The sequence below is a fragment of the Hyla sarda genome, chromosome 1 (genome assembly GCF_029499605.1).
Source record: "Hyla sarda isolate aHylSar1 chromosome 1, aHylSar1.hap1, whole genome shotgun sequence".
Classification (NCBI taxonomy): Eukaryota; Metazoa; Chordata; class Amphibia; order Anura; family Hylidae; genus Hyla; species Hyla sarda.
In genome coordinates this window covers 54,641,386-54,663,451 of record NC_079189.1, presented here as the reverse complement: position 1 = coordinate 54,663,451, position 22,066 = coordinate 54,641,386, and the positions used below count along the sequence as shown (strand labels likewise).

The following is a 22,066-nucleotide window of genomic DNA, read 5'->3' as shown; positions in this document are numbered from 1 at the left end:
CTGGTATACTGCAGCCTATGAGCTGATCACTGGTATACTGCAGCCTTTGAGCTGATCACTGGCACTTAATTTCTTCTATGCTGTAAAAATTACTTTTATCAACAGTTGCCAAAAGTCAGAGAGTTGTAGTCAGGGATCTACAATGCCTCGGGGCTGCCAAGTCTCTCTTCTCTGGCATCACAGCACCCCCCCCCCCCCCCCCCAGTCTGACTGACACACAGCTCTGTTTCTTTCTATTATGTCACTTGTGCAATGAGTCAGCAAGCGGTGCTGTGACATCAGAAAAGTGATTGCAGATCCATGACTACGCCTCTCTGACTTTTGGCAACTGTAGATAAAAGTCATTTTTACAGCATAGAATACACGGAATGCCAAAACAAATGTATGGCTGCAGTATACCAGTGATCAGCTTGTGCTATGCTGACAGGTTACTGATCTATTTTTATGTGACAGTGGCGCTTTAAACAAATAAAGTATTCACTATGGGGAGATTTATGAAGGCCTTTTTAGAGGATAAGTGGTGCAGTTGCCCATAGCAACCAGTCAGAATGCTTCTCTCGTTTTTAAAAAAGGCCTCTGGTTGCTATGGGAAACTCCACCACTGATCCTCTGCACATGTTTTCATAAATTTCCCCCTAGATATTCTAGATTTGGACCCTATATTGTTGTGACCTTCAGCTGAGATGCTGCACAATTCAACACTTCATACTTAGTCTAAAACCGGCCCTGCTCACATGTTCATTCTTTCGGTGGAGAACGGAATCGGAAACAATTGCTGAGGAAAATCTGCCATGTGCATGACGCAAGGGAATTTTAGAGCGGAACTTTTCTGCCAGATTCCGCTCAGGAATTCCGTTGTGTGAACATGAGATCGCTTCTTTTATTTTTCAGAGGCCTTTTCAAAAATGAAAGAAGCAATCTGGCAATTCTGTTGCAGCAGAGTCCTATTTTCAATGGGATTCTGCTGCACCGTTCACATGGCGGAATATCCACAGTGGAAACATCTTCCATGAAAATTCAAATTCTAGCGGAAAAAACGGATGGACATTCAGCAGACAGTGGGCGCAGGTCGAATGCTACAACCACTCAAACATACGCCGTGAGGTCCTAATGTTCGAAGACTGCCCACTGTCTCTGGAATGTCCACCAGGAGATTTTCCGGGCGGATATTCCACCATGTGATCATACCCCGGCCTCAGCGTTGTTTCCCAACCAGGATTCCTTCAGCTGTTGCAAAACCATAACTCCCAGCATGCCTGGAAAGCCAAAGACAGTCTGGGCATGCTTGGAATTGTCGTTTTTCAACAGCTTGAGGCACCCTGGTTAGGAAACACTGAACTAAGGCCACAAAGGGAGTCATCATTTGCATTTTTTTCTAATATATATTTTTTTACTTTGAACTTGGATTTTCTCCTTTCTGCCAGTTTTAGTTGTGCAAAATTTTTAAAATTGTCGTGCAGGGTAAATTTGCACATTTTATTCAATGTTATTTTTTGACTAGTGGATTTCTATGCCACCCATTAAGTTGCCTATAACAAATGTGCCTAAAAACTCTCCACATTTCAACACTACACCCCTTTTATACTGAAACTACACCCCTTTGTTAGACGAGAAGCACACTATTGCGGACTTTCATCATACCAATTGCAGTGAATGGTTGCATAACTTGCACCGGATCTCCTTCAGCAGGTAGCCCACTACAAGTTGCAAAATGAGACAGCCTTGATAAGTTTCACCTTTTTGTTCATGCAACCCAACCCAAAAATGTTTTTTGGGGAGTATTTTTGCGTTGCTTGGGGCATTCCCAGATGGAGCTTAAATTTTAGTCTTGGTGTTTTCTTCTTTGGCATTTTTTTCATGACAAATCATGTAATTCTTTTATTATATGATTCAAGGATTGCTATTGAAGAAATGCAAGAAAAGGACATCAATGCTAAACCCATATGGCATTTTGTATGGCCTTTTTTTTCACTTCCATACATACCAGTAAAAATGACATGGCTGTGTGTACTGAGGACAAGCAGGACTCTGTACACTGAGGACAAGCAGGGCTCTATACACTGAGGATAAGCAGGGCTCTGTGCACTGAGGACAAGCAGGGCTCTGTGCACTGAGTACAAGCAGGGCTCTGTGCACTGAGGACAAGCAGGGCTCTGTACACTGAGGACAAGCAGGACTCTACACTGAGGACAAGCATGGTTCTATACACTGAGGACAAGCAGGGCTCTGCACACTGAGGACAAGCAGGACTCTGTACACATAGGACAAGCAGGGATCGGTGCACTGAGGACAAGCAGGGCTCTGTACACTGAGGACAAGCATGGCTCTGTGCACTGAGGACAAGCAGGGCTCTGTGCACTGAGGACAAGCAGGGCTCTGTGCACTGAGGACAAGCATGGCTCTGTGCACTGAGGACAAGCAGGACTCTGTATACTGAGGACAAGCAGGGCTCTGTACACTGAGTACAAGCAGGAATCTGTACACTGAGGACAAACAGGGCTCTGTGCACAGAGGACAAGCAGGACTCTGTACATTGAGGACAAGCAGGGCTCAGTGCACTGAGGACAAGCAGGGCTCTGTACACTGAGGACAAGGAGGGCTCTGTACACTGAGGACAAGCAGGGCTGTGTACACTGAGGACAAGCAGGACCCTCTACACTGAGGACAAGCAGGACCCTCTACACTGAGGAAAAGCAGGGCTCTATACACTGAGGACAAGCAGGGCTCTGTGCACTGACGACAAGCAGGACTCTGTACACCGAGCACAAGCAGGGCTTGGTGCACTGACGACAAGCAGGGCTCTGTGCACTGAGGACAAGCAGGGCTCTGTGCACTGAGGACAAGCAGGGCTCTGTACACTGAGGACAAGCAGGGCTCTATACACTGAGGACAAGCAGGGCTCTTTGCACTGAGGACAAGCAGGACTCTGTATACTGAGGACAAGTAGGGCTCTGTACACTGAGGACAAGCATGACTCTACACTGAGGACAAGCAGGACTCTGTACATTGAGGACAAGCAGGGCTCAGTGCACTGAGGACAAGCAGGGCTCTGTGCACTGAGGACAAGCAGGGCTCTGTACACTGAGCACAAGGAGGGCTCTGTACACTGAGGACAAGCAGGGCTCTGTGCACTGAGGACAAGCAGCGATCTGTGCACTGAGGACAAGCATGGCTCTGTGCACTGAGGACAAGCAGGACTCTGTATACTGAGGACAAGCAGGGCTCTGTACACTGAGTACAAGCAGGAATCTGTACACTGAGGACAAACAGGGCTCTGTGCACAGAGGACAAGCAGGACTCTGTACATTGAGGACAAGCAGGGCTCAGTGCACTGAGGACAAGGAGGGCTCTGTACACTGAGGACAAGGAGGGCTCTGTACACTGAGGACAAGCAGGGCTGTGTACACTGAGGACAAGCAGGACCCTCTACACTGAGGACAAGCAGGACCCTCTACACTGAGGAAAAGCAGGGCTCTATACACTGAGGACAAGCAGGGCTCTGTGCACTGACGACAAGCAGGACTCTGTACACCGAGCACAAGCAGGGCTTGGTGCACTGAGGACAAGCAGGGCTCTGTGCACTGAGGACAAGCAGGGCTCTGTGCACTGAGGACAAGCAGGGCTCTGTACACTGAGGACAAGCAGGGCTCTATACACTGAGGACAAGCAGGGCTCTTTGCACTGAGGACAAGCAGGACTCTGTATACTGAGGACAAGTAGGGCTCTGTACACTGAGGACAAGCAGGACTCTATACTGAGGACAAGCAGGACTCTGTACATTGAGGACAAGCAGGGCTCAGTGCACTGAGGACAAGCAGGGCTCTGTGCACTGAGGACAAGCAGGGCTCTGTACACTGAGCACAAGGAGGGCTCTGTACACTGAGGACAAGCAGGGCTCTGTGCACTGAGGACAAGCAGCGATCTGTGCACTGAGGACAAGCAGGACCCTGTACACTGAGGACAAGCAGAGCTCTGTGCACTGAGGACAAGCAGGGCTCTGTGCACTGAGGACAAGCTAGGCTTGGTGCACTGAGGACAAGCAGGGCTCTGTGCACTAAGGACAAGCAGGACTCTGTACATCGAGGACAAGCAGGGCTCTGTACACTGAGGACAAGCAGGGCTCTGTACACTGAGGACAAGCAGGACTCTGTACACTGAGGACAAGCTGGGCTCAGTTCACTGAGGACAAGCAGGGCTCTGTGCACTGAGGACAAGCAGGGCTCTGTACACTGAGGACATGCAGGGCTCTGTACACTGAGGACAAGCAGGGCTGTGTGCACTGAGGACAAGCAGGGCTCTGTACACTGAGGACAAGCAGGACCCTCTACACTGAGGACAAGCAGGGCTCTATACACTGAGGACAAGCAGGGCTCTGTGCACTGACTACAAGCAGGACTCTGTACACCGAGGACAAGCAGGGCTCTGTGCACTGAAAACAAGCAGGGCTCTGTACACTGAGAACAAGCAGGGCTCTGTACACTGAGGACAAGCAGGGTTCTGTATACTGAGGACAAGCTGGGCTCTGTACACTGAGGACAATCAGGGCTCTGTGCACTGAGGACAAGCAGGGCTCTGTACACTGAGGACAAGCAGGTTTCTGTACACTGAGGACAAGAAGGGCACAGTGCACTGAGGACAAGCAGGGCTCTTTACACTGAGGACAAGCAGGACTCTGTACATTGAGGACAAGCAGGGCTCAGTGCACTGAGGACAAGCAGGGCTCTGTGCACTGAGGACAAGCAGGGCTCTGTACACTGAGGACAAGGAGGGCTCTGTACACTGAGGACAAGCAGGGCTCTGTGCACTGAGGACAAGCAGTGATCTGTGCACTGAGGACAAGCAGGACCCTGTACACTGAGGACAAGCAGGACTTTGTACACCGAGGACAAGCAGGGATCTGTGCACTGAGGACAAGCAGGGCTCTGTGCACTGAAGACAGGCAGGGATCTGTACACTGAGAACAAGCAGGGCTCTGTACACTGAGGACAAGCAGGGTTCTGTATACTGAGGACAAGCTGGGCTCTGTACACTGAGGACAATCAGGGCTCAGTGCACTGAGGACAAGCAGGGCTCTGTACACTGAGGACAAGCAGGTTTCTGTACACTGAGGACAAGGAGGGCTCTGTACACTGAGGACAATCAGGGCTCTGTATACTGAGGACAAGCAGGGCTCTGTACACTGAGGACAAACAGGGCTCTGTACACTGAGGACAAGCAGGTTTCTGTACACTGAGAACAAGCAGGGCTCTGTACACTGAGGACAATCAGGGCTCTGTATACTGAGAACAAGCAGGGCTCTGTACACTGAGGACAATCAGGGCTCTGTGCACTGAGGACAAGCAGGGCTCTGTACACTGAGGACAAGCAGGTTTCTGTACACTGAGGACAAGGAGGGCTCTGTAAACTGAGGCTCTATGACATGCTCTGAACTCACACAGCAGGATGATTGACAAGCCAGGAGCCTACACAGAGCCCTGCTTTTCGCCACCCACACAGAGACACACAGGCAATAGCTGCAAGGACAGCATTTTTTCACCCCTCAAAAATGCACATTTTTAAACCAATGTATATTACAAATATACATACAATGGTATTATCTGCATATTATAAAAACTTTTTGATAATGACAGGTACACTTTAATCCAAAAAAGTCTGCACTCTAGGTTGAAACGTTGTAGAAAACTATCCCAAAGGATTTTCATGACTGGATTCGAGTGTAGCAAGTGCAAACTCTCAGTATTTTCTCAGGTTTTTATATGATAATAAGGAGGATGCCCTATTTATGATGTTGTACTGTGTATAGAATATTCTAAATATCTGTAGCAATTGGATTCCTTAAGTTGGACATGAAGCATATGGCAGCATGAATCATTCACCTGGGATAACATGCTCAGCGCAGCCGCTAGAATTCATTATGTTTGATGGGAGACATATGGACCTGGGTCTTTTGAGGTGCAGAAAATGTGACACTCTTTTAGAAATGAGATGGCATCAAAGAGAGACGGATGAAATATTAAAGAGCACAGCGGATGTATGTGGAGCCCCTTGAAGTCCTCCGCTGATTGTAAGCAGATCCGGGATCGTCACTTCTCCTTTACCTGCAAATTTTAATTAAGCAGATTTGCAGATGGAAATATTTTATCTTAGAATGTGAAGTATGATAGGGGATAAATGGCAACATATTGTCGTGGCTTTGTAAGGCTGAAGATATTTAGTGTTTGTATAAAGCAGTGGTTTTCACCTAGTGCCCCTGCAGCTGTTACAAAACCGCGACTTATGTCAATGGAAACCATTGAAGGTTTAACCTCATGCAAAACAAGGTGGTATCCAACCTCCATCAAAAGATCAGTTAGAAAAAACTTTTAATGATGTCATGTTAAAGGGGTTCTCTTTCCCTAGACATCTTATCCCCTATCCAAAGGATAGGGAATAAGATATCTGACTGCGGGGGGTCCCGTCGCTGGAACCCTGACAATCTCTATGCGGCACCCAGCATTCTAAACAGTATATTTAAAATGCTGCATTCCCGCAGTTGGGGTCGTGACATCACACCACGCCCCCTGCCATAGACATGGATGGAGGGGGGTGGTGTGACATTACAACCCCCACCGTGGGAACCCATCTGCATGGGAACAGTATGTTTAGAACGCGGGGTGCTGCACGGAGATAGCGCAGGGGGTTTGGCAGTGAAGTGACCCCAGCTATCAGACATCTAATCCCCTATCTTTTGGATAGGGGATAAGATATCTAGGGGTGGAGTACCCCTTTAAAGGACTAGCCCAGTTAAAAAAAAAAAAAAAAAAACTTTCCTATCCCTATCCTTTTAAATAATTACATAGAATTTTATATATTCATTATATATTCATCTTTGCTAGGGGTACATGGAATACTTATCTCGCCTGAATGTGTATACTGGACACTCACTTTCGGTACATGCACACTACATACTCATCCTTGTTATGAGTGTTTATCCTTCTTATGTCTGTTACATGTACACTACAAACTGCATAGAACACCCCTCCTCCTTTCTATCTAAATAAATACATTACACATGTTTCCATTTTAACTGGGCTGTGTGGTGGTCATAGCTCATTTATTATAAATAACACTATAATATATAACTGGATAACCACTGCATTGCATTTAACACAAACAACACCAGTTGACCTACTACTTCAGCCAAAGCGTTATGCCGGCCGCCGGGTCCCCGACAAGCATGTGTGCCAATGGCCCTTTACATCCAGGTCGTTACTACCGAGGAGGAATAACTCCAGACTATCCTGCAGACCTGACCAAAATGTCGACCCCATCTGGTATCATAAACTTCCAGTTGTCACCTTCCAGCTCCCGGTGACGGACCACCACCCCACCCTTAGATCTCAAAAACCTGGCCATTCTGGAATTCACCAAGCGGCGAGACCTCTCAATGGTCTCAGCATCACAGGCCCCCTGCCACTTGGCACGCGGCACGATCTCCCACCACACCAGTACATGTTCAGAGAAAAAGCCTGAAAGTCTTTCCACATCCGCCTTCATACCGGTGATCAGCTCCTGAACTCTCGAAAAACAAAGGTCCTTCCCACCAGCGTGAATGACTAAGATCACTCTCGAGTGGACCGTCCGGGCAATATCAACCGCCTCTGTCAGCACCTGTGGCCACCGCATGCCTGGAATGCCATGCCAATGCGCAGTGATGTTACCGAAACCCAGGGATCTACCACCAGGGCAACAATCTGCCATCTTTGCCACCTGGTGGAAATATGAATGACCCAGAAAGAACACCATAGCCACTGGATGATCAGAAAACGAAAACTGGTTAAAGCAACAATTCAGGCCAGACATATCCCGCATAGCAAGCAGAACGCCAGCGGCCAGTTCACTGAGTATCTGACACCGGAAGGTCCGCACGCGAGGCCTCAGTCACTGCGCCAATCCGAAATGAGTGCTGAACTCAGACACCGGGTCACCAAACAGCACTTAAACACCACCTAAAATTGATACCGCATGAGAGGCAAGCCGTCCGCATGCACGAAAAAATGAGCACCCGACTCCTGAACCTAAAAAAATTCCACAACCGCCTGGACGGGGCACGCCTCCCCTATCCACGGCCTGCAGCCAAACCCAGGCACCCTGACTAACCTGATCCGTCTTGGACCACTGAATGCGCAGCTGCACCTCGCCATTGGAACAAACCCCATCCTCCTTCAACAAACCTCCGGTACCTGACTTAGACACCGGCACCAACTCCCCAATATGCAATGCTCCAAAAAAACGGCATGCAAAAAGGAGTAAAGAGCAGATTCAAAAGGTGAGGAACAACAGCGCCCCGCAGCATCCAACAGCGACAACAACAGTGAATAAGAAACAGGTAAATTTTTTTCCCGCCGCACGTGCGTGCGCTGGCAACCCTTTAGAGCCTGTTGAATCAAAAAATGCTTGGTCACATCCCCCCATGCCAATATCTTGAAATGAAAACTGACAGCCGCCAAGCGCCGCCGTGCCACCAAGGCAGAGACATTCGCATCACGCAAAGACGGGCCTCCGCACACACAGGAACATCCCGTCCAGCAACCACCAACCAGCATTTATTCTACGCCTTACCGTGCCCGGATCAAGTGGCAGCCGGCACAGAGGACTCAATCAGGGGCATAAAGCATCAGTCACCAATTCCCACACCAGCGGGGGGCAGGGGAGGCCCTCCAAGGCCGCTTCCGGACACAGTCTCCGAAATTCCTGAAACGGGAAAGAGAGTCAGCAATAACATTGTCAACCCCCGGGACATGTCGAGATCTAAATCAAACATTCAGCTCCAAGTAACAAAGGACCAAATGCTGGATAAGAGACAAAACAGGGAGGGAAAAAGAGGACAAACCATTAATGCAGTGCACAACACTCACATTATCCATCCAGAAACACAACTGCTGATTGCTAAAATGATTACCCCAAAGCTCAACAGCAACAATGATAGGCAACAGTTCCAAAAGAGTAAGATTGCAGCACAAACCACAGCCTTGCCACTCCGGAGGCCACGCCTGCGCACACCACTCACCACCGAAAAGAGCCCCAAAACCACAAGACCCGGCCGCATCCGTGAACAATTAAAGTTCAACATTACACACCTCAGCCGCCTGCCAACAAGTACGGCCATTGTACCTCCGCAAAAACTCCCGCCACACCAAAACATAAGAATGCATTTTCCTTGAAATGCGAATATGGTGGCCAAGACGAGAACTAGATCTAGGCCAAGATCTAGAAAACACCCGACCCATAGGCAAATACCAGGTGACCCAACAAAACCTGCATCTGCTGGAGCATGACCTTGTACACCCCGCAGAAACTCTCTACCAACTGGATCAAACATTCCAGCTTCTCAGCCAGAAGCCGAAATACCATGTCAAACTCTATGCCCAAAAAAGAAATAACCATAGCCGGACCCTCAGTCTTTTCAGCAGACAATGGAAAACCAAACGCTGCATGAGAAAACAAAAAGGAATCCAATAAAAAAAACGGCATCTAGAGCACCCTGCAGGGGCAACAAACAAGAAATAGTCTAAATAGTGAATGATAGACGTCCAACCGTCTTGAATCGCACCACCCACTCCAAAAAGGTACTGAACATTTCAAAGTAGTGGCATGAAATCGAACAACCCATGGGGCAAATACACATCATGATGAAAAGGATCATTCAAACGACACCCTAGCAGGTGATAACATTCCGGATGAATTGGCAGCAACCGAAACTGAGCCGATTCCCCAGCCCTCCTGACCAGCGTCACCTCCCGGTCAAAGGAGAAGTAGGAAACGGAAGCATCCTCCTTAGGGATATCATCATTCACAGAGGAACCCTTTTTTCCAACCTCCTTCTTTGGAACACCACCTACTGGAGAAACCCGCAAGTTGGGGAAGGGAGGGGACAAAAAAGCACCCATAAACAGCCAACTTCCTTACCAGTCTTTTCACGAAACACCTCAGGGTGCTCCCGAGCAGATTTCAAATTATCCGGAAAGTCTGACACGATGGAAGCCAACACAAATGGAATGAAAAAAACAAACATGAAACCATCAGACAATACCACGGCATCCTCCCTGTTGGGGTACTGATCTAACCACGGGCCCACATTCACTGGGGTCCTTCCCCTCAGCTGCGGTCGGCGTCTGGATGGGCTACTTCGGAGCCTGCGGGCAGCACACCACCGCGAGTCCTCCTCCACAGGAGGAGCACTCATGCTTGTACTTACACAAGCTGAGAAATCTACAATGCTCTCCATTGTACAACCAACAGGCTCCGGGCCTACGCACGGCCACTGGCATCACAACACCAGATTGGCCAGCAGCCCCTGACTGAAAGAATGGCACTATCTGCGACATCATGAAGCGCAAGCATACGTCAGTCGCTTTGACACCTCAACCCATCTCTGACTGCAACGCTAGAAGGCGCCTAAATTCTTTGTCATACCACCACCAAGCAGTACCCCATGCGCCTTATAAGGCATTGTACACCGAGTCCATGTACACAAAAAGCTTGAACAGCATTCCAGTTACTTCTCACCCATAATAAACCCCAAAACCATGAACCCCTGTAACCAATTTCCCATAGTCTTGGCAACCCGGTGTCTCATAGGAACGGACTTTTCAGTATGGGGCCTACGCTCCTTATCTATTGTATGCTGATTATCAGAAACTAGCGGTCCACATACTGATTTCCCCAAATTTTTTCTTTAACCACTTCTTCAACATGCACACCCAAAGGGCTAATCCCACAAAAGAAGGCCTCCTTGTGGACACCCACCCTGGCAGGAGATACCCACCTGACGGGGGCCGCTACAACCTTCTGCTGACCTTCCAACCTAGCTAGCACAGCCTTAAGAGTAGGTAACAACTCAGCTGAGCCACCCCCATTCCCCCAGACCCCAGCAAAATTAAACTCACCAGTCCACGCAGGAGCATCAGCAGAAGATGAGGGTCCACCCGAAGACGTAGTGGGAACAGGCTCTCCAACCGCCACTGGCGCTGGAACCGAAAACCTGCAGGAACTCCCTCTTGTACTGTGAGAGGGAGTATGTTATTGCTCCTTAAAGGGGTACTCCACCCCTAGACATCTTATTCCTTATCCAAAGGATAGGGTATAAGATGTCTGATTGCAGGGGACCCCCATGATCTCTGTGTAGCACCCGGCTTTCATTTAGAATGCTACGTTCGGGCGGTGGGGGTCATGACGTTACGGCCATGCCCCTCGTGATGTCTCATCTAGCACCCCCATTGACTTGTATTGCGGAGGCGTGGTGTGACATCATGAGTGGGCTTGGCCGTAATGCCATGACCCGTGCAGCCCACTCCAAGATTTCGGAACAGAATGCAGCAGAGTACCCCTTTAACAGACGCACTGGAGCCCCTGCTAAAATGCAACAGCTGGAGGCACCCTGGTTTCGGGAACACTGCTCTAGCACAATCCTGATTTCTTGCACTTTTGGTGCTGATTTTGGTGTTGTTTATATGGATGATAAATCGGGTTTATCACTTTATGTCTCATTTTCTGAGTGAGGGATTTGCAGTCGTAGTATTGGTGATCTAATCTCGAATTCATTATGCAGCATTAATTACACGTGGCTGGCTTTATTCTAGGCTCAGTATGGGTTTGTATTCTTGACTTAATAAATTGGCTTAAAATACAGGAAACCGAAGATTTCAGAATACATTTCACTAGACCGGGTATTAAAATAATTACTTTCTGCTGTATCTTATTATTGAGACTTTACCAGCGATTGTTTCCTCTGAAGAAAGAATGTTTGGTGTATTTTTTTTTTTTAAGCTTTGAAGTCTCATAACAACATTTGCTTATGGATGAGCGTCAGCTCCGGAGCACTAAGTGGACGTGTAATCTCCAGGACTTGAATATTTCCCTGTGAAATGAATACAATACAAATTGGGTCTCACTGTGTAATGAGCACTGTTTATAAAGTCATCATTACCGCTATTATGTAAATAGAGAGCGCTAACACAAATAAAGCTGGTTCTAATGGGAAGCGTGAGCGAAAAACGCCAGGACTGCGAAGAATTATGCTGCCAGTCACCGCCAAACTGAGCGATGGTCAGAAATGACTCTCTGACACATTGTATCTAATTCTAAAGATCTATATATAATCCAAAAAAAAAATTCTCAGGGTATACTGTATGTCTTTTATATACTCATAACATGTATAAATTATCTACGTGTATGTCTGTCTATCTATCTATCTATCTATTCCCTATCTATTTATTTATCTATCACATATCCCTCTGTGATTAGCTTGGCTGCAATGGTGCGTGATGGTGGCGTAGGTTGTAGCAATAATAACTAACAGTTCGTGACACCAGGGTAGCATTGACCTCCTTGCTCCAAGGTTAGACAGTTCTCCTGGGCCAAGCACTGGGGACAGTAATGACTACAGATGCAGGCTTAAGGAAAGTTATCTTACCATGAATGATGGTAAAATCCTTTACAGTACAGATAAGAGCAGGAGAAATGCAGAGTAACCCTTGGGAGCTTTTGCCTTGCTGGGACTTGTGGTACTTTTACTTGACAGACTTCTAGATTCTGTAGACTTTAGACTGTGACTTTTTACGTTGTAGACTTGGGACTTAAGACCACCCATGCTGACTTAACACTGGCTGTTGTAGTTTCTCCTGGAGCTTTCACTTACCTCCAGGCATGGACTATAGACTATGGGACCAAGAGTTGCCATAGGCTTTCTATCTCCTGCTATCTGAGACTGCAGACTGGGCCTGTGCGATAGGGTTCTTGGAATGCGTGGTTGCTGAATTTTGACTTCTCCTCAGGTCTTCTTAAGGATACCACAAACTTCTCCTAACTCCTCTCCACACTGCTACCTCAGCTCTAAACTGAACTGACAAACTCCTCCCCCCTACACTATATAAGGATAAGGCAATGGGGCATCCCATTGGGGCATCAGAATCACATGGTCTACTCTGCATTAGCTCACTTAAATGCACAATAACACTGTTAACCATTTACATAAACATGAATAACATAACACAATATACCCTGGAGTAGTGGGCCCAAAACAGTGACACTGGAAGTGCTTGAGACAACGTTTACCAGACAGGACAACATCTTGTACTGGGTCACCACATCTATCTATCTCCTATCTCATATCTATTTATCAATCTATCTTATATCTAGTTAGCTATCTATCTCTAATATCTATCTATCGTATCGATCAATCTATCTATCAATCATCTATCTATCTATTATCTCATATATATCTATCTCATATCTATCTATCTATCTATCTCATATCTATCTATCTATCTATCTCATATCTATATATCTCATATCTCATATATATCTATGTATCTATCTATACAGTCCATATAAAGCAGCACATCCAGTTTGGGTGAGGTGGGTGCAGGCACAATGGAACCTCGGTGCTCTGGTTCCTCTTGATAGTTAAAGTATGACGGCAGCACACCAAAGTAGTGAATCAATAAAGTGTTATTTTATTCCAGGGATATAGAGACAACGTTTTCACTTGAAAATGGCGGTGAGAGACCGCTGAAACGTTGTCTCTATATCCCTGGAATAAAATAACACTTTATTGATTCACTACTTTGGTGTGCTGCCGTCATACTTTAACTATGTATCTATCTAGCTATCTATCTGTCTACTGTTTCTCATATCTATCTATCTATTTATCTATCTATCTCATATCTATCTATCTCATATCTATCTATCATCTCATATCTATCTATCTACTGTATCCCACATCTATTTAGGCTACCTGGGCTTGATAATGGCGACGAGAGGACGCAGAAACGTTGCTCTCCTGAATTTTGCACTGGATTAATGGAATAAATACACCTTTTATCAAATTTATGTGTGCTGCTATTTTGGATTGCTACTACAAGTGGAGCCCTAACCCAGGCACCTGCTACAGGATTAATTTGAGCTTGTGCTGCTTTTCTTGGATATATATCTCTAATATCTATCTATCTTATCTTATCTATCAATCAATCTATTTATTATCTCATATCTATCTATCTCTTATCTATCTGTCTTGTCTATGCTTGAAAATGGCGGCGAGAGGCTGCTGAAACGTAGCACTATTTTGTAACACTGGGAATGGAATAAATCACCTTCTCTTTTTTGGAAAAACTTCTGTGTGCTGTGGAATCATTGGATGTTGTCTATCTATCTATCTATCATCTCATATCAATCTATCTCATATCTATGTATCTATCTAGCTATCATCTCATATCTATCTATCTATCTATCTATGTTTGTTCTGCTCTGTCTGTGTTTACACTGTGTTTGAGTCTTGCTTGTACCATGTGCTCTGTATGTTATATTCCTGTTTGGTATTCTGGAGTCTTGTCAGACTCATCCGGTTTTAGTCTAGTGTTTCATGGATTATATTTCCGTTTACTACTGGGTCAGCATTTTGTCCACATGGTGGAGTGTGTCCGCTGGCCAGTAGCCTATTCGGCTTCATTATTAAAGGGGTTGTGCGCTGCCCTGACTTTCGGAGCTCCGCTCACAGCGTCCGGAAGTTCATTACTCCGAACGCTGTGTGCGGGCTGCCACGTCTCGCCCGCCCCCTCGTGACGTCTCGCCCTCTCCCTCAATGAAAGTCTATGGGAAGGCGGCGCGACCGCTGTCACGCCCCCTTCCCATAGACTTTGGTAGAGGGGGCGGGCGAGGGGGCAAGCGAGGGGCCGGGTGTGACGTCACGCCCGGCGGCCGCGAACACGGAAGCCGGCACACAGCGTAATGAACTTCCGGACGCTGTGAGCGGAGCTCTGAAAATTAGGGCAGCGCACAACCCCTTTAATGGCTACCTTTTATTCCTAAAGTGGAGTGGGGAGTCCAGTTTGTATGTTCTGTGTCCCAGTGTGAACAGTGTCTTATGTTTCCTTATCAGTTTGCCTGTTTATTTTCTGCCCTGTTAGTATTTGTATCCTGTTTGGTATATCTGGTTGTCTAGTAGTTTTCCGTTTCTGGCCTGTGACCAGTTTATTATGTGTTTTTACGCCACTGCACTTTAGCGCAGGAAGGGACCCACGCCCTGTTGTCAATCCGTCGTTTAGGATGGATGGGCAAGTAAGCAGGGAGAGTCTATTTAGGGCCAGTTAGGGCTCACTCTCCCTGTCCCCCAGTGTCTCATAGTGGCTATTAACTATGAGACCACCCTAATAAAAGCCCACATTTTTTCATATAAATGCAGGTAGCCTTCTCAAAGATGTTTCGCCGTGTTTATATAAATGTATACTGTTACCTGAACTTGCCTGCTGTAGTAAATAGGGTATTGTCTGCATTTTTCTAAATCAGGTGCTTGGATGTAGTGTACTTACATGACTCTTTTGTGTGTTTGCAGGTCTGTTGCTGGAGTAGATACAGATCCAAGTCTGGTCCACATGGAGATACAAGATATAGATGGAGGTGGGTGCATTTATTTTTTACCATGACATATATAAAAGCATACAGTCACCATGTAATTGCAATCATTTGTGAGGCCCTCCTCTGCTCCAAATGAAGTTCTCCTGTGTACATCTGTCAATCAAATGACCTCGCTACCTGAATCCGTGTCAGGCACTATCCAGAGCAGGAGAGGTTTGCTATGGAAATTTGCTTCTACTCTGGACAGACAGAGGTGGCAGCAGAGAGTGTTGTGTTAACTGAAAAGAACTACAGACCTTCCTCTATAGCATACAGCAGCTGAAGGCATGAGTTTTTGTTTAAATAGAAATAATTTACATATTTTTTTGGCACCAGTGGATTAAACCCCTTAAAGACACAGCCCATTTCCGCCTTGAGGACACAGCCAATTGTAATTTTTTCGTTTTTGTTTTTTTCCTTGTAAGATCATATCTCTTTCATTTTTTCATCCACAGACACATATGAGGGCTTGTTTTTTTGCGCGACCAATTGTACTTTGTATTGACACCTTTTATTTCACCATAAAATACATGGCGCAACAAAAAAATATATATTATTTGTGGCGGGAAATTGAAAAGAAAACAATTCATAGGTTTTTTGGTTTTTGTTTTGATACTGTGTATTTTATGGTAAAATTGACATGCCCTATTCAAAACCCTTATAACTTTCTTATTTTTCCATTGACGTGGATGTGTGAGGATTTATTTTTTGTGCCATGATCTGAAGTTTTTATTAGTACCATTTTTGTGTATATGTGACTTTTTGATCAATTTTATTTCTTTTTTTCTGGTATGGGATGTAACCATGAATTTTTTTTTCCGTTTACGCCATTGAGACTCAGGCCGTACATGTATATATTGGGGCACCAACTAATAGGCAGCCAGGGTGTACAGGTACATCCTGCATCCTCTTCGGGTAAAAAAAAATGATTTCTGAAATAGCACGTTAACCTTTTAAAAACAGACAAGCTGGGCTGCTCACCACTTCCTGGTCTCCTTTCAGCAGTATGAGAGAAGTGTTTTCTTTGCTGCCCTTCTAGACACCTGGCCAACCTCCAAAACCTTCACCCCGCTGTGTGTGTAGTTGCACCAACACCTGCCTGCTGCCATTTCTGAGCTTGCTCCCCTCTGCCTGGTGTTGGACTTCTTTACAACAATTGAACCTCTCTCCTCAAAGTTTTTGATGATTCAATAAATAGTTAATTAAGGTCTGGTCCACACTGCGGACATTCCACTGCCGTAATTCTGTTTGCAGCAGGGTACAGTGCCTTAAAATGTATCCCTTATCTTGTGGATAAGGGATAAGTGTCTGTCCGATGGGGGTCCATCCTCTGGGATGCCCCATGTTCTCCAGAACGGGGCCCTGACTCTCCCTTCCTGCATGGAGTGGTGGCGTTGGCACGTGCTCTATGCATTGTCTATGGGAGGGCCAGAGATACCTTAGAGGTCGGACCCTTCATGATCAAACACCTATTCCCACCCTGTGGATAGGGGTTATGTTTTTTTAAGCACTGTAATACCCCTTAAGGGTACTGTCCCCCTGCGCTGAATGTGCAGCGTGACGAGAAATATGCTGCATATTCTGTGATGAACATACACACAGGGTTACCTGGGCAGGGCCGTGCGCCAGCGTGACTGTGATGCGCAGCCCCTCCCCCAAACCTCACTGAACACACAGGGCTGCCACCAGGTATCCCTGTGTGTATGCTCATTGCAGAATGCACAGCATATTTCCCGCTGCGCTGCACATTTTGCGTAGCGTCAAATACGCTGTGTTAGAGCTACATGGGACTGTACCCTTACTGTGTCAAACAAAGTCAGTCAATTTTGCAACAGCTAGAGGCACACTGCTTGGAAAACACTGCATTAGGTGCACATATTGTGAATTGACCTCAACCCAAATATAAGTCTTATGTGACCTCCAGCACCAGCAGCTGATTAGTCATAAAACTCCACACCCTCTCTCTGCAAAAGCATAAGGATTCATGGGAACCTTTTGGGAAACATTTCAGTGTGTGGAATGGAAAACCAGCATGGAGTCAAAGTCATGCCTGCCACATCAGCTAACACGGGTAAACACAAGGCATACACAAGAACTTCTACATTGTTCTCTATTTATAGCCTGTGCTGCACACTATAAGAAATAAATAAATAAATTACATTACATTTCCAGAGCACTTTTCATGGCAAGGAAATGATTTATTGCAATTCATCTGAATACTCTTCATAACAATCTAGAGTCAATGCAAATCGTCACTATAAGAACTGAGGCAGCAAATATTGTGAAAAGCAAATTTGTGTCCCAAAACTTTTGGCCGCAGCTGTTCATCTATATTTAGGGATGATGCACCGCCACACTTATCGTAATACATTTGTCTCGCGGCGGCTGCCTGACGGCTCAGTACGCTGCATCTCACCTTAACTGCAAATAAAAGTGGTCAATATTTATACCGTGGAAAATGGCGCTCTTCACTTCGGCGGCCTCTTGCAGATACTTAATGTTTCCACTATTGATTCCACTCCGCAGGTTATCGATATGTGACATGCCAGATTCAAAACTGCTCTGACAAAACGCTAGCATTTCAGTTCAGTGGGGACATCGATCGCAGCTCTTTGACTGTACAAGATGATTACATCTTTCTTAAGGTACGTGGCGTGACATTAATATAGCACTGAGCATCTGAATTATGCCGCATGCAAGGATTACATAGATATCATACCGGAGCAAAGAAGTGGTGGTGCTGTTAAAGAATGTTATATTACTCTGTTATATTAATAATGATCAATCATCCCAGTACTGATCCTGCCACTTCATTGGCCCCTGCCAGTCTCTTCCTGGATCCTCTTGACATGTACATATGATCACTGCAGCCAATCACTGACCATCATGGGGACCGACTTCAGTGGTGACATGTTAGTGTCAAGAGGGGTCAGGATCAGGAATGTTTCTGTATATGATAATCTGTCCGGACCTAGCCCTAGTGACAGCTGAGAGTTTGTTACATTGTTTCAGTCGTATATCCAGAGACTGTCCATTATATGTCCCAATGACTCAGGTGCATATTATAAGAAAGGGTTGTAATACACTGTAACAAACCATATACTGGACATCATCAGGACTGGTTTTCAAGCAGAGAACTTGAGAATGGTAAGGAAGTGTTCACACTATGGAATTTCCAACTGGAATTCAGGGGCAGCAGATTCCCATTGCTATCAATGGGATTCTGTTGCACTGTCCGCACTACAGAATTTCCGCAGCAAATATTCCGCTGTTGAAATCCTACCGACAAAAAAATTATCTTGGTCATTCTTTAGGCAGAATCCACATGGCAGTCTATGAGGACGGCAATATCTGCACGGCCAGTAAACGTCGGTCTCACTCGGAATCCTCAGCTGGATACTCCATAGTATGAATTTAAGGGTCAGCCGGTGCCGGCCGCACTGGGAATCTCCAACCAGATTACTCCATAGTCCGTACAGAAGAAAACAGTTAGGGAACGGCAACAACGTCACTAGGACTAGTACACTGATAGCTGGGCGGAGGAGCCGCGGCAGGATCTGATAGCTGTATTATAGTGGTGCTCAGTCAAGGCAATGAGATCAAACATGGACATGAAGCAAATAAAGAAGATGGCACTAACCATCCAGATGTGGTGGCCCAGTACAGGAGTTGCACCCCTGTACTCTTGCTGATCTGTCAGGCATACTCTATTCAGTGACCCCTGGGCCCCTCTTTTGTCTGTATTCTCTAATTAGTTAACTTATCTAATGTAATGTATATAACTTGTCATATACCTTTAAATACTGTTGTCATGTGTTGCAACCAAAGAAGGTACCAGTGTGACCTATAGACCTATAGAGTGACCAATGGGACCCTTCCAGAGTCTCCCCCATATAAACCCTGGGTGGAGCTAGTTCAGTTTTTTCTCTTAGTCTCTTCTCTACTGAGTGCAGCAAGGTCAAGTCCTGAGAAAGAGTGTCTGGTGTCCTGAGGAGGCCCAAAGCCTACCACGCATTCCACAAGTCTACTGCCCCACAGGAGAACATGAAAACCTGGTAAGCTGCATATGGGGTGAAGTCTGTCTAGTCAGTCCCAGTCAAGTCAGTCAAGGTTAATCTGTGTCAAGTCAGCGTGGCTCTTCATCAAATTGTCCAAGTCCAAGCGAGCCCTCAAGTCTCTGAAGTCATTGGTCACCTCTTTGGGCCTGGCTAAGCTGTTAAGACTGTCCCACCTGTCTATCTCAGTAAAGCTGCCGTTGTTCCATAACTTGGCGTCGGAGTAATTATTTGCCCCCGGGCCTAGCCCAGGATCCAGCGGTAAACCTTTGGGTGGTGATGAGGTTAAACCACACCCTGGCGTCACAAACACAAGGGGTTAATGCCATCTGCCCCTAGGGTAATAACATCTGCCCTCCATCACACCCTCACCACACAGATTATGGCTTTAATGTCTGCTAGTAGTGCATGTCAAGCATGCATGGATGTGGCAGAGCGGGCGGGGGCCCACGTCCGCTCTGCCATATTCAATGCACGCTTGACATGCACTACTAGCAGACATTAAAGCTGTTATCTAGATGGTGAGTGCCGTCTTCTGTCTTTTCTTCATGTCCATGTTAGATACTCCATAGAGTAAACCCTGTCTATGACTTCAAAAGTCAAAGTATAATGAAAAGTTGTAAAACCTTTCTGTATTAAAGGGGCTATCCAGGGTTAGAAAAACAGAGCTGATTTTTTTTAACAATAACAGCGCCACACCTGTCTTAGGGTTGTGTGAGGTATCGCACCTCAGTTCCATTGAAGTAAATGGGGCCAAAGCCAATACCACACACAACCTGAGGACAGGTGTGGTGCTGTTTTTTGGAAGAAATTAGCTTTGCTTTTCTATTCCTGGATAACCCTTTTAATCTTCAGCCAGCTGTGGCAAGATACAGGCTTGATTATTTTTTTTTTTTAAATGGATCATCAAGGATTAGAAAAACAGATCTTATTTCTTGTGCGTAGTATTACAGCTCAGTTCCGTTGAATTGAATAAAGCCAAGATCAGTTGTGGTGCTGTTTTTAGAAGAAATTAGCTCTGTTTTTCTATTCTTTGGTAATCCCTTTCAAGATGTGTTCTAATTCTCATACAATCTCCATACACCTTGTATAACCTTCCATACATTAGATGTGACATCTATACTGATAACTATATGGGCTCAGGTGTGTGAAGAGTTAAGGATCATGCTAATGCTTATATAACAGCAATATACTGTCTAAAAAAATCAATAAGAATGTCTTCTGCTGGGCTGGAGAACTTAATGGATTCTTGCAAGGTTACATTTCTCACTTCTAACTTGCCAAATTTAATCAGAAATGGCTTCTGTTAGAAAATGAAAATCCTTGCCTCCTAAAATCCATAGATGTTGTACTTATGTTAATCATGTTTCGCGCTCCGGCTATCAGCGCACCATCTCCATTATAATGAAACTATGATCTTAGCAGGGACTATAATTGGCTAAAAGGGTTTAGATAGAGTCAGCAGCGAGCTGGGCCAGTCCTGGGGCTTCTCTTGTGTTACCTGCGTTCCACTGAACTAATGTGTGTGTATGTTACCAGCACTGTGTGATGTGAAGGTATTGTATAGCTTTCTGGGTGTTCTGTAGAATAAATTAATCTGTACTTGTTTCCTAACCCTGATAAATAGAGGATTACAATGACACAATGTCATCTTTCCGATAACGCAAACACTAATCCACAATAATCTGTAGCCATTTCCTAACCATAACCCTAGACCTAAAAAATAAAATGTTAGTTTTGAGATAACCTTGTATACTTAGGGCCCTTACGGCACAAGATAATGAGCGCCATTCTCACTGATCTGCAGAGCCTTCACAAGGCTTGAACACGTGTGCTGCCCATATAATCCATCAATGATGGCCGCATATCCCCTATTTACACAGGGTACCAACAATACTTTAAAAAGGATACTCTGGTGGAAAAAAAATCATATCAACTGGCTCCAGAAAGTTAAACAGATTTGTAAATTACTTCTATTTAAAAATCTTAATCCTTTCAGTACTTATTAGCTGCAGTATACTACAGAGGAAGTTGTGTAGTTCTTTTCTGTCTGACCACAGTGCTCTCTGCTGACACCTCTGTCCATGTCAGGAACTGTCCAGAGTAGGAACAAATCCTCATAGCATACCTATCCTGCTCTGGACAGTTCCTGACATGGACAGAGGTGTCAGCAGAGAGCACTGTGGTCAGACTGGAAAAAACTACACAACTTCCCCTGAAGTATACAGAAGATAAGTACTGGAAGGATTAAGATGTTTTAATAGAAGTAATTTACAAATCAGTATAACTTTCTGGCACCAGTTGTTTTGAAAAAAATTGTTTCCCACCGGAGTACCCCCTTAAAGTGTATCTGTCCCCTTAAAAAAACTTTTGACATGTTTAGAGACATGCCAGAAGTTTTGATCAGTCAGGGGTCTGAGTGTTCAGATTCCAACCACTTGTTAGAACGAGCGAGGAGAAAAGGGTAGCTTACCGAGACAATTCTGCAGACTAACATTGTCTTGCTTAGCGCACTTTTCTACCAACTAGTGGTCACTTTCTGAACACTCGACCAATCAAAACTTTTGACTTGTCTCTAC

At 45.7% G+C, this 22,066-nt stretch overlaps 1 protein-coding gene across 3 annotated transcripts in view; it reads left to right on the top strand.

The window, feature by feature from the left end:
• Nucleotides 1-22,066, top strand: part of SORCS2 (sortilin related VPS10 domain containing receptor 2) — a 1,056,376-nt gene that overhangs the window by 869,352 nt on the left and 164,958 nt on the right. For all 3 annotated transcript variants that reach the window (XM_056555055.1, XM_056555056.1, XM_056555057.1), the window contains 2 exons: nucleotides 15,371-15,435; nucleotides 17,959-18,077. In XM_056555055.1, the coding sequence (XP_056411030.1) occupies nucleotides 15,371-15,435; nucleotides 17,959-18,077 (184 nt within the window). The remainder of the gene's footprint in view (nucleotides 1-15,370; nucleotides 15,436-17,958; nucleotides 18,078-22,066) is intronic.